We start from the raw sequence: 12,272 nt of genomic DNA, 5'->3' as shown, positions 1-12,272 counted from the left end.
CAGAGACTTCCCTTTAGCCTGAGCAAGCAATGGCCTCCAAGAAACTTCAAACAGTTCAGAACAGCAAATCTGTAACTGAACTTTTTTTTAAATTTCAGAAAGTGGGAAAAAAGCAAGATTTTTTTTTTTTTTTTTTTTTTTTTTAAAGATAGCAGAGATACACAAGTAGCAACAAGTTAGAACAGTCTTCTCTTCCCTTCTCCTAAGTGTTTTTCCAAACATTGATGACTTGAAGTAAGGAATATGCTTTAGAGTCCCCTACACATTTAACAAAGTCAAAAAGTCCAATATTTCCAGGCTTTCTTTTTCTGTCATGTTTCACAAATATAATTATTGCTTTGTAATCCCACATCTGTCAGTTGCCAAGTTACTGGTTTTAGTCCTAATTATCACCGTCTCCCAAATCCTGTCTCTACTTCATTTCCAAACTACTCTCAATTATTCTAGTCAACTCTTGTGCTTTTTTCCTTCCCTCAAACATTTTATGTTGAAACAATGGAAACGGTTTCACTGGCACAGTCTCTCTGTGCTCTATTACCAGAAGAACAAGAAGCAGAAACTCCTAATGTTTCACAGCTCACTTTTTGTTGGCCAAATTTTTGTATTTCTTCTTTAGCATGTACTTCATTAAAAAAATGATTTTGTTCCTCCAGCGAAAAATATTTTGAAGATATCTGGGTATAGTAGTTTGAATATCATATGCCTGCTTCTTGACATTCCCTGAATAATGGAATAAATTTGCTCTTCTTCTACCTGGTTTACAACGAGTAGTCATTCTCCACAAACACTCAAGAGACTCCCACTTTTTGTACTTTGTCCTTCTACCACAGTTTTGTCAGAATCAACTCCTTCTGCTGGTAAGACTGCATCTTTACTATTAAAGGTCTAGGTTGTTTTCTCATAGCCAGGTTTGGTGCATACACATGAAATGCCCAATCAGTTAACAATTATTGTTGTGGAATACCAGTCCAGCTGCTTATTTGTGCTTTCATAAAATTAATACAATATATTTCTTCCAGCTTCTTGAGTACAGCAGAAAATCTCAGGTTTTCCCTATGTGCTCTGTCCTCTTAATCAATCATTTTTTTGAAACATCTCTTCTTGTGCAATCTCAAATTCAGCCAGGCTTTTCTTTATTTCGACCTCTAAGTTTTGCAGTTCTGTCACCTTATCCGAACATCTGTTTAAAGCTTCTTCCATTTTTTTCCAGACTTATATTGTTTGAGTTGATATACTCCATTAGTGTTTCATTTATTTTAGTCAGATCTGTGTGCAGTTGCTTTATACTCTCCTCTAGGTTACTGGAAGTCAAGTCTAGAGCTTGCACTGCTTTTTTGCTGAACAGCTACAGTACATTTCCCAGTCAGTGTTTTTTGTCAGCTTTTGTAGCTAGTTTTCCTTCATGTCCTCTTTATTTCTTTTTTCCTGGCATCCAGGTAGTGCACTTATTAGCCATTTACTGAAATTCACCTAAACATATATATGTTTCTGTTTTCACAGCAGGAGAGCTAGAATTAATCTGCTACTCAATGTGGAACCATCTTGGAAGTCCCCCATGTTACTGCTGTGCATTGACCTAGAAAAGATCAAAAGTCACCCTGCTGTTGATAACATCAATCCCACAGATGTCACTTTTGTCTCTAACTTTTACTGTAACTATAAAGTTTTATTGAGAAGGATTTTCCTGTTTTCTCCAAGTACAGTAGGAAATTTAAGAGCAGACCCTTATGGTGGCATTCTTGCATTAACAAAATAGAAGTTATGTCCTTACCATAACGTTCCATGTGGAGTGTTCATCTCGCCTTTGTTCTTACACATGGGTTCGGAGCCGATCCTCGGCTCCGTGCCTCTGCAAGCTCTGCATCGAGAAGAAGCTCGAGACAATCTAATACCCACAATCCCCCTCTGCCTTTACCTCAGATCTAGTTTGCAAGCAAACCAATCTATAGAATAGCACACTCATGCTCACATCACATATGTACAGAAAGAATCTACACATAACTATATATATATAAGCCAGACAGACATATAAAATATATATATATGTCAACTATGTACACAATATTGTAACAGTAGCAGAATGCTCCTGGCCAGGCATCAAAGAACGTTCTTCCTAAGGGTGGGAGGGTGGGACTGTAAGAACAAAGCGAGATGAACACTCCACATGGAACGTTATGGTAAGGACATAACTTCTATATGTGATAGTGTTCAATCTCGCTTGTTCTTACACATGGGTAGCGTCCTAGCTCCTTGTTCCTGAGGAACTCACGGGAGGACGTTCTTGAGCACAGTGGAACCAAAGGTTGCCCTGTCCCTAGAAACCTTGTCTACCTTATAATGAGAAATGAATGTATGTGGTTTAGACCAAGTAGCAGCTGCACAAATAGCGTCCAGTGGTAGGCGGGCTGCATGAGCCAAAGACGTAGACACTGACCTTGTGGAATGTCCTTTGGGTTTGTGTAACAGGGTTTGATTTGAAGAATCAGACATAGATTATACAATCCGTTAACCATTTAGAAAGAGTTCTTTGGTAACTGCAAGTCCTTTCCTGCTATCAGCAAAAGCCACAAAGAGTTGATCTGTTTTTCTGTGATCCTTTGTTCTATCCAAATAAAATCTTAGCTGTCTGTGAACATCTAATTTGTGTAACATATACTCCATTTTGTTGGAGTAGTTTTGAAGAAAGTGGGTAATTCAATGGACTGATTAATATTGTTAATAGAACACTCTTTAGTGAGGAAGGATGAATTGACATGAAGAGAAACTCTGTCAGAGTGAAAGATCATATACGGGTGCTTGATGGAAAGAGCCTGAAGCTTAGATACCCGCCTAGCGGAAGTAATGGCTACCAGAAAGAGAGTTTTGCAGGATAAAAATTTTAGTGAGCAAGAAGAGGCAGGTTCAAAGGGGCAACATTAATTTAGATAGCAACAAATTTAGACTCCAAGGTGGTAGGAGATCTGACCGGTGGTCTAATATGAAAAACTCCTTTTAAAAAGGCTTTACAAAGTCTGTGAGCCATAACAGGAGCTCCACATTCTTCCACATGGAAATTCGAAATGGCAGCCAATTGAACTCTTAGTGTAGCAGGAGAAGCACCCTGATGGAATAAGTCTGTTAAGAACTCTAAGAACTTATTCAAAGGAGCTATAAAAGGATCCACATGGTGTGTATTCGCCCAGAATACAAATCGCTTCCATTTGCTAGCATATGTCTTAGTAGTGGAAGCTTTAAAGCCACCAAAATATCCTGGACTGCTGGTGACAAAAGATCAGACCTGGCTAAGTTGGAATTGGAGCAGCCAAGCTGCTAGATGGAGGGACAGAAGCGCGGGATGGGGAACCCCTGACGAGTGAGTCAATAGGTCTGGCTCTGGGTCCAGAATCCAGGGTCCCAGAATGCAGTGTATGTTCAGGAAGGGAAACCAAATTTGACGAGGCCAGAATGGGGCAATGAGGATTATCGTCCTGTGTAGGTTCTTGGCTTTCTGGAGAAACTTTGATATCAGAGGAAATGGAAATGCGTACAGGAGTCCGGGCCAATCGTGAACCAGTGCGTCCCTGGGGACTTCCCTGGAGGTAATAGGGCAAAGTAGCTCCTGCATTTGGCGTTCATTGGAGACGCAAACAGATTGCAGGAAGGCTGGCCCCGCATGTGAAAAATCCTTTTCGCTACTGACTGTTTTAGGGACCACTCGTGCGGTAACAGAATTGCTCTGCTGAGCCTGTCGGCTATGACGTTGGATGACCCGGGATGTGCGTTGCTATTAGAAAGCGACCGTGGACTCCGCCCACTGCCAAATTCTCATGGCCTCTCTGCATAGCTGATAGGACTTGGTTCCCTTGCTTGTTTATGTACCAGACTACCGACATGTTGTCCGTCTGAACTGCAATAGTCCCTAGAGGAAGAAGGGGAGCAAAGTGTTGCAACGCTAGAAACACTGCCCTCAACTCTAGAACATTGATGTGCAGATTGTACTCCAAATTGGTCCATTCGCCTTGGACTGTCTGTCCCTGAAAGATGCCCCCCCACCCTATCAGGGAAGCGTCCGTGGTCACTGTAACTGTATGGGTAGCACAAACGGTCTCCCTTGGAAAGGTTGAACGGTTGAAGCCACCAGTTTAGATCTGCTTTGCATGTCTTTGTTATAAGAATCTCGTGTGTTAGAGGTAGTTGTTGAAACGACCATTGTGCAAACAGCAGCCATTGTAGGACTCTCATGTGCAGCCTTCCCAGGGGAATTGCAATCAGGGAGGCTGACATGAGGCCTAACACCTTTAGCACTAGTTTTGCAGGAGATTTCCTTGACAAGAGTAGAAGACGAATATGAGTCTGAAGTGATAATATCCTTTCTGGGGGAAGCCTCAGAATCAACTGACGTGTCTAACTCTGCTCCTATGAACAAGATGTTTTGTGATGGCTGAAGTAAGGATTTTCCGAAGTTTACGGAGATCCCTAGGTGAACACACAGTTGGAGAACAAAGTCTCTGGCCTGCAGTAGTTGACGCCTGGTGGTGGCCGAAAGGAGCCAGTCGTCCAGATAATGGAAACACCTGGAATCCTGGCGTCTCAAGTGAGACGCTACCACTGCCATGCATTTGGTGAAGACCCTGGGGCTGAGGTCAGACCAAAGGGCAGGGCTCGAAATTGAAAGTGACTGGCTCCCAGCCGGCGCAAATGATCTCTGGATGCCCTGGCCATTTTGATGTGGTAGTATGCATCCTCTAGATCTATTGAGCACATCCACTCGTCCTTCTGTAAGAATGGAAGGATCGATTGAAGCGTGACCATTCGGAACTTTTCTTTCTTGTGAAAGTATTGCGGTAGCTTAGGTCTAGAATGGGCCTCCAGTCCCCTGTTTTCTTTGGAACTAAAAAGAACCTTGAGTAAGTCCCTAATCCTTGTTGGTCTGCTGGGACTGGCTGGATGACTCTTTTCTAGCAGCTTTGAAATTTCTAAAGCTGCTGGCTCTCGCAGATGGGGCGGTACATCTGGGAGTCTTTTCTTTGGGATGGGATGAGATAGGACGGGTATGTTGTAACCTCTGGTAACCACGCTTTTACCCACTTGTCTGTAGTTATATTTTGCCAGGCCTGAGGGTATAAAGCTCCCCGACTGCCTCCAGAGCAGGACAGTCGGGCCTCCTCTCAGGAGTGCTGGAAAGGTTTACCAGGGAGTGTTTCCCTGTCACCTTGATGTTGCGGACCCTCTGCCGCCAGGGCGGCGTCTTCCACCTCTGCCCCTCCTCTGCCTCTAGAGGGGCATCACCCTGTGTGCTTGAGAAAGACCCTGGGGTTTCGAAACCACATTTTCCACCACGTTGCCCTTTGGGGCACGGTCTGGTTGGGGTGGAAAACGGACTCCGACAGCAGACAGAGTCTTTCCCTCTTGTTCACACCGGTTAAGGGTCTCCTTTACTTTGGGGCCAAAGAGAGTGGCACCGTCAAATGGGGCGTTTGTAAAGGAAGACTTGAAGGCTTCCAAAGGAGCATAGGTGCAACCAGGATTGTCTACGAAGAGCAAGCGCTGAAGCTGCTGTCCTACTCGAACCTTCGCTGCGTGAAATCAGCCTCATGGACGAGTTAACAATCGATGTTAGGGTATTAAGTTGCGCTGTCACTTTCTCTGAGACAGCTGCATCTGTAGCACCCTGGAGGTATCTCCCAACTCTTTGACTAGATCCCTCTGTAGGCGTGTAAAGTGGGTCAAATAGTTCAGGGACCGCATGGAAAAAGCCGCTGAACTAAAATGCGCTTCCGTATCTATCCATCGTCCTAGAGTCTTTATTAGGAGGATGGATGAGCGAAGAACTCCGACATCTCCTTTTCGTGGCTGCTGCCACCACCATAGCGTCTACTGGAACTCCTTTTGTAAGGTAGGACTTATCCTGAGGTGCTGTGATGTACTTGTTAGGTTTCCTTGGAACAGGTTCCACTGTGTCAGGAGCCTCCCACGCCTTCGAGCAATTAGTTCCATTAGTTGGCGGAGTGACCCAGGAGGAGGAAGGGCGAGCACCAAATGCCTTCAGCAGAACTGACTCATCCTCAGAAGGGGGAAGGGACTGCCAGTCACCTCTCTGCTTCAGTATCTCCAATATGTCCGAAAAGAGACATCTTCTGAAGGTGACTTAGGGGACCCCTCTGACTCATCTAAGTCAGTGTCAGATGTCAAGGATTCCTGTAGAGAATCCAAGTGTCTCCTCTTACACAATCTCTTCCTAGGGACTTCCTCGGGGAGCATCCAAGAAGCCTCGAAGAAGAGGGGCACCTCCAGGGGTGGCTGAGACACTGGTGCCCGACGCTTGGATGTGGCCGTGGGTGCAGATGAAGACAAAGGCCCTTTATGGGGAGGAGAAACTGCTTCCACTGATGTGGTTGTCTGGGTAGACAACACCTTCCTCATCAGGTCGAACGCCCCGGTCCCGCATCAAGAGTCCCCGGTTCAAGAAATGGGAAGAATCCCAACACAGGCACCGAAGGCATCGACCCGAGGACGGAGCCGAATCGATCCGCCGAGGCCCGAGGGGAGAGTCGGAACCGACACATCGGTTCGACTCGGCCCGGAACCAAGAACAGACCGTCGGCTCCGAGACTCCGGTACGGTCCGGAGTCGAGGTGAGGAACAGACCGAGAAAAGACGGTTCTGGACCCGAGGGCTCCACAATCAGTAGATCAGCCTCTTCCGGCTCCAAAGACTGAATCGGTCTCGGAGGAGGAATGGATGGAGATACAGGAAGGCCTTCAAGTTTCGACACCAACTGGGTGGAAACCGAAATAAGTTTAGAGAGGGCGAATGCTCCAATAACTTCTGCACCACGCGATCCACATTGACATCCGAAAGTTTGGAAGAAGAACGGGTCGAGGGAACCGAAGACGGAGCCGACCTCAATATGGCGAAGGAGGGAGCTCCATCACGGTTCCAAGACTCGAGGCTCAGGAACCGATACCAGTTGAACACTCGGCCCCAAGTCTGTGGAACCGGTGATCTAACCTTTGAAGAAGAGCTCGGAGCCGATGACTTAGGGACTCCTTAGAGGACTTTGATGCCCGGTCAGAAGCATCCAGAGCCTCTTGGAAAGCCGGTTTCAATAGACCCCTGTCCATTAGTTTCCTGCGCCTATCTGTCATGACCCTCCCACTAAAAGAGTGACAGATGGAGCAATCCTCTTGTAAGTGGAGAGGGCCAAGGCAGTAGACGCAGGAACTATGGTTGTCAGTGACCGACATTTTCTGGCCACACTGACAACGCTTGAAACCAGACTTTACCTTCTCAGACATTACAGGGAAGAAAGACAAATCCAGTAAAAAACAGTCAAGTCCGATAAAGTTAGTCAAAACCGATAAAAAAGTCAAATCCGGTAAAAAATTCTTCTCAACTAGGTAAGATATGAAGGGTGTAGGCCCCGATAACAATTTGACCGATAATTAAAGTTAACGGTACCAATAAATTAACGGAACCACAACACAATCACACAGTTAACACTGAAAAATATCAAACAGACTAGTATCCTAATAAAATATAACAATAAAAGTTATATCTTAGCTTAGAAACTCTCGATCTAGCTCCCAACGATGCATGCAGCAGCGCAAACTAGATCTGAGGTAAAGGCAGAGGGGATTGTGGGTATTAGATTGTCTCGAGCTTCTTCTCGATGCAGAGCTTGCAAGAGGCACGGAGCCGAGGATCGGCTCCGAACCCATGTGTAAGAACAAACGGCGAGATTGAACACTATCACATTTGTACAATAAAAGAAAGAAACTGATTACTGTCTATAATAAGAATGCAACTCTATAGTCACAAAAACTCTGAAACAGAAAGAACCTCAAGTCTACCACTAGCATGTGCAAGGCTGAATACAATTTTAGGGATTGCTATAACCAGTAAAAGCAAACATAAAATCTTCAGCTGTGTTATATAACTTACAACTAATAACCAGCAATGTTTTGCCCTTATTTATACCAATATCACAAATGTTGATCCCAAGTCAATGGTCAGTATCCTAGTGGAACACAAACATTACAGACATGTGACTACAGGAACCACATGACAGACAGGTGTTCATAGGTAAGTTCTAACTACGCTAGCTATATCTGTGGACCTTTTTAAGCCTAGCCAATTTTCTGTCAAAGGTGAGAAGCAAACTCTGTACCTTGCATCTGTGAGATAAACACCTTAAATATTATGCCAGTCTCCAAAATCAGTAATCATTCCAATCACACAAATAAGCCAGTTTTTTTATAGCAAACAATATGACATCTCCATATTTGTTCTACTGAAGCAGAAAGAGGCACACAGTGGGCATAAGTGAAAGAAGCCCTGCTTTCTCAATGTCCAGGAGTTTGGCAAGGCAGTATACAAAGCAATAAAGCTACCAAAGGAACAGCTGCGCCAGCATAAAGTACAGTTGTAGAAGTAAACTTACCATAACAGTAGATGTTAAAAGGATCACTGATGCAGTAGCCTTAGCTATATGGGTTATACCCTGTCAAGGATATAACAGCTGTCCATCTTCCAAAGCTTCAGGGCACCTTCCATGTGCCCTGCCAGACAGCCGAAGCACAGCTAACCAAAAGACAAGATTGGAAGTGAAGTCCTTTAGAGCTTTCCAGTCAACAGAAACAGAAGGAGGCTGCACCCTAGAAGGTCAATATTAGGAAGAAAAAAAATTAAATAACCACACCCTGGCAAACACAACAAACCAAAAAAGAAGAGAGATGGGGGAGGGAGCAGTTACTTCAGCACTGATCACTCAAATGTCTACTATTACACTAAGCTTACTTATACAACCGTATTAATTTCTTCATATTTTTTTACACCTTCCTTAAATTATCACTTAAGACACAGGCAAACATACATTAATAAAAAAGAAAGAAAATCATATTAACATTTTTTCAGTTACATATATTATACATTAGCTATGTTCTTATATATAACTATCATCAGTCCAGCATAACATAAATTGCTGAATTCCTGTCTTCCCTTAAATCTCACTCTTCCTCCAGAACATTATTCTCCATGTACTGTTCCCACAATTTCCATTTGTTTTTTCTGTAATTTGCTCCTTCCTTTTTCTAAAGATCCCACTTCCAGGTCTTTTATCTCTGTTACAATATTCAATACTTTTAATACAATTGGTTTAGACTTTAATTTCCATTTTCTAATAATTGCTTTGCAGCCATCAAAATTAAACTTAACAAGGTCTTACTATGTCTAGGTATTTCAGATCCTGTGTCCCAGCTCAAACAAATCTCTTTCTTTCTTTCATCCATTTGCTCACCCAATATTTCTGACACAGTACTCTGCATGGAATTTTTTAAATCTGCCAACTCATTATACTTCCAAAACATATCTTCCCAGTTACCTCTTTCTTCCCTATTACACCTTAAAAATGTGCCATCTACTTGTGGAAAATTATCTGAAGTTTGCTTGGGGTATAAAAACTTCTATGTAAACACTTTCAAGCAAAAATCTTAAAACTTCGAGACCTTGTTTCATACTTAGGAGCCATACATATGTCCACCTATTGTTCCCTTGTAAATTGCTTATCCAATAACTCTTCCCAATCTTTTTCCAGCCCCATCTGATTGATTCTTATAGTTATCATGTAATATTTTATATGACCCAATAATTATCCCTATTTAACAGCAGCTTCTGTTCTAGATTCATCTAAAAACTCTACCAGAGCAGGTCTTTTACTTAGATTCCCATATCGCTTTCTCTTTGCTATACTGTTATATCAGTCCGTGGTAGGGGGCAGTCTCAAGCCTTCAGCCCAAATGTCTTCTTGGTCTGTTCTTTTGTCTCTGCCCTGTCAGTGATCCCCCAGTACCAGGTAACAGCATGTAAATGAGTCACTCTAGGAGCTATGTATTTGCATTCATGCGAGTGACTCACTCTCTCCAAAATATGCTGTCTGCTATTATGAAACAGCATTATCCATCAGGGATGCAAAACCTCCAAATGCCCTAAGAAAGGAAAGCTACCCATTGGCTGTTTAATACTCCTCAGCCCCTTAACCATTCAGGCCTCTAGTCAAACCTGGGTCTCAGGTATCACAAATGAGAGCTTTGCCTCTACATCACTGACTCAGACAGAGTTCTACACATCTTTGACAAGAGGTATCTTGTCTAAACGTGAGACACTGTCATAAGCAATTTCCAGAAAAATCGGTAATTCACAGTTCTGAAAATCTGATCAAAGATCCAATATCAAGTTAAATTGCAGACAAGCTCCATGTATCTGTCAAGGAGTTAAAACAATGGACTTTGAATGTTTTAAGTCTTCAGAGATGAAAAGGTTTCTGTCATCAAATGATCATTTCCCATGATAAACCAATGGTTAAGTATGTTTTGAGTTATCAGTAGTTGTGTTAGAGCTTTGGAGCCCAGCTTCAACAACTTACATTAATAGATTAAACAGTGTTAAGTACATGACAGCTAGTGAAATACAATTTATTTTAAAATCACGTTCATTATATTACGTATGAGACTTTAATGTGCAGTTTCAAGAAAAGTATGAAAGGAATAAAAACACAAAATATTAAACTGTTACCTTCTGGATGTGGAAATGTTATTACTGCTGACTGGTCTTTCTCATTTATTTCAACATCTACTGGATCATCTCCTTTAATTTTACTTTCAAAATAAAGCTCAAGATGGTCCTTGTTTATTTTTGTAGATAACTGAATCAGTTTAATACTTTGCGGCTTTTTCAACATCTGAACTTCAACGTTTTTCTTTTTCTGTTTTTTTCTTATTTTCTGTACAATAGCTGCAACATCTACAAAACAAAGCACATTAGTTTTAACAGAAACATGATAATGCCAAAGCTATGCATTTCTTTACTATATTTTCAGATTATAAATTTAACACTTTCCCCACGAGTTCTCTTTTAAGATCCTGTATTTTTCACGTTTACTGCTCTGTATTTGATAACATATTTTTTTTATTCCTCTGTATACATTCATATCATTTTAATTTTTAACCGCTTCATTTTGATATTTACTTTACTATTAACTCTTCAGTTGCTTTGTTTCAATGTATAGTTATCTGGGTCAATTAACATGTTGCTTATTCATTTTCTTTTGTTTTTTTTTTGTGCACCTAGACTGAACCTGCATGAAATGGTCCACATAAATCAGTATTCTATCAGTTAACAAAATCAAAATAAATAAACAATAAATGAAGTAAAATTACAAACATTCAATATCATTAGCAGAAATGTCAGACAAATTAGACGATGAAGTGAGACAAAAAGCAGAATGAGAATTAGAACTAGTGAGAGTTGCTGATAAGAGGGAGTATCAAGAGAAATGCAATAAAAATATCACTTTAGTTTAGCAACTGCAGTCCATATGAGACACCACCAATGTCAAAAATATTAAGGGAAGGTCTCAAGAGGCAGAGGTAAAACATCTGAGGGGTTAAAAGTAACATTTTTGGTAGTAAAGGAAATGCTAGCCAGTAAGTCTCATAAATAATAAGAAATATATGGCTAGATCACTAGAACATGATGAAGATAGTGAGAAAAACAGTGTGAGTGAGAGAGAGTGAGAGAGACAGAGAGAGGGGAACAGAGCCATGAAGCATGCCCATTGCTGACTGGGTGATATATTCATATAGGTTCATAGGTTGGTACTAGGCTATCAGTCCTAGGGCCTATACAAGCCTAGCCATAACAATTCCCTGGCTATTTCTTCCCACACTATTTACTTCCCTGGACCCCTGTCTAGCAGGGTGACCGACGTGATCCCCAGGCTTCCTCTCTCCCATCCAATCGTCAAGGTTCCTTTTGAAGAGGTCCAAAGACGCACTCTGCTTGACATGTATGGGCAGTCTATTCCAGAGTCTGCGGAGTCTCTGGGTCAGGAACCTATCCCTCCAGCATGTTTTGTTTATTGTGATGACAAGGTTTAGATCCCTGGAGCGTGTGGCTCTGAGGGATTGGGATTTCTTTAAGTGTAGCATGTCCAACAGCTCTGGGTTTGACATTGCCTTGTATGTTAAGCAGAGATTGCCTCTGAGTATATGATATGCAACAGAGTATAGCTGGATGTTTTTAAGGTGGTCAGCGTAGGGCATCTGCTTTAGGCCTGTGATTCTTTTAGTGAGGTATTTCTGCGGTCTTTCCAGTTGTTGCAGATGTCTTGAGAGGTAAATACCAAACGGGGCATTGAATTCTATAATGAGTCTAATGAGGGATGAGTACAGTGGGACAATGACCTCCATTTTTCTGGATGAAAAGCCCTTAGTGATGAGGTGTGCCACATAGAA

General features: G+C 42.2%; 1 protein-coding gene across 1 annotated transcript in view; it reads right to left on the bottom strand.

Annotated features, from left to right (window-relative positions):
- Positions 1 to 12,272, bottom strand: part of LOC122794820 (protein mono-ADP-ribosyltransferase PARP14-like) — a 634,563-nt gene that overhangs the window by 341,726 nt on the left and 280,565 nt on the right. Inside the window, exon 5 of the mRNA XM_044063425.1 lies at positions 10,552 to 10,779. Within this exon, the coding sequence (XP_043919360.1) occupies positions 10,552 to 10,779 (228 nt within the window). The remainder of the gene's footprint in view (positions 1 to 10,551; positions 10,780 to 12,272) is intronic.

Source organism: Protopterus annectens, chromosome 2.part1 (genome assembly GCF_019279795.1).
Source record: "Protopterus annectens isolate FY-2018-M chromosome 2.part1, PAN1.0, whole genome shotgun sequence".
Lineage (NCBI taxonomy): Eukaryota > Metazoa > Chordata > Ceratodontiformes > Protopteridae > Protopterus > Protopterus annectens.
The sequence above is the reverse complement of the archived record's forward strand: the minus strand, read 5'-3'. Positions and strand labels throughout refer to the sequence as shown.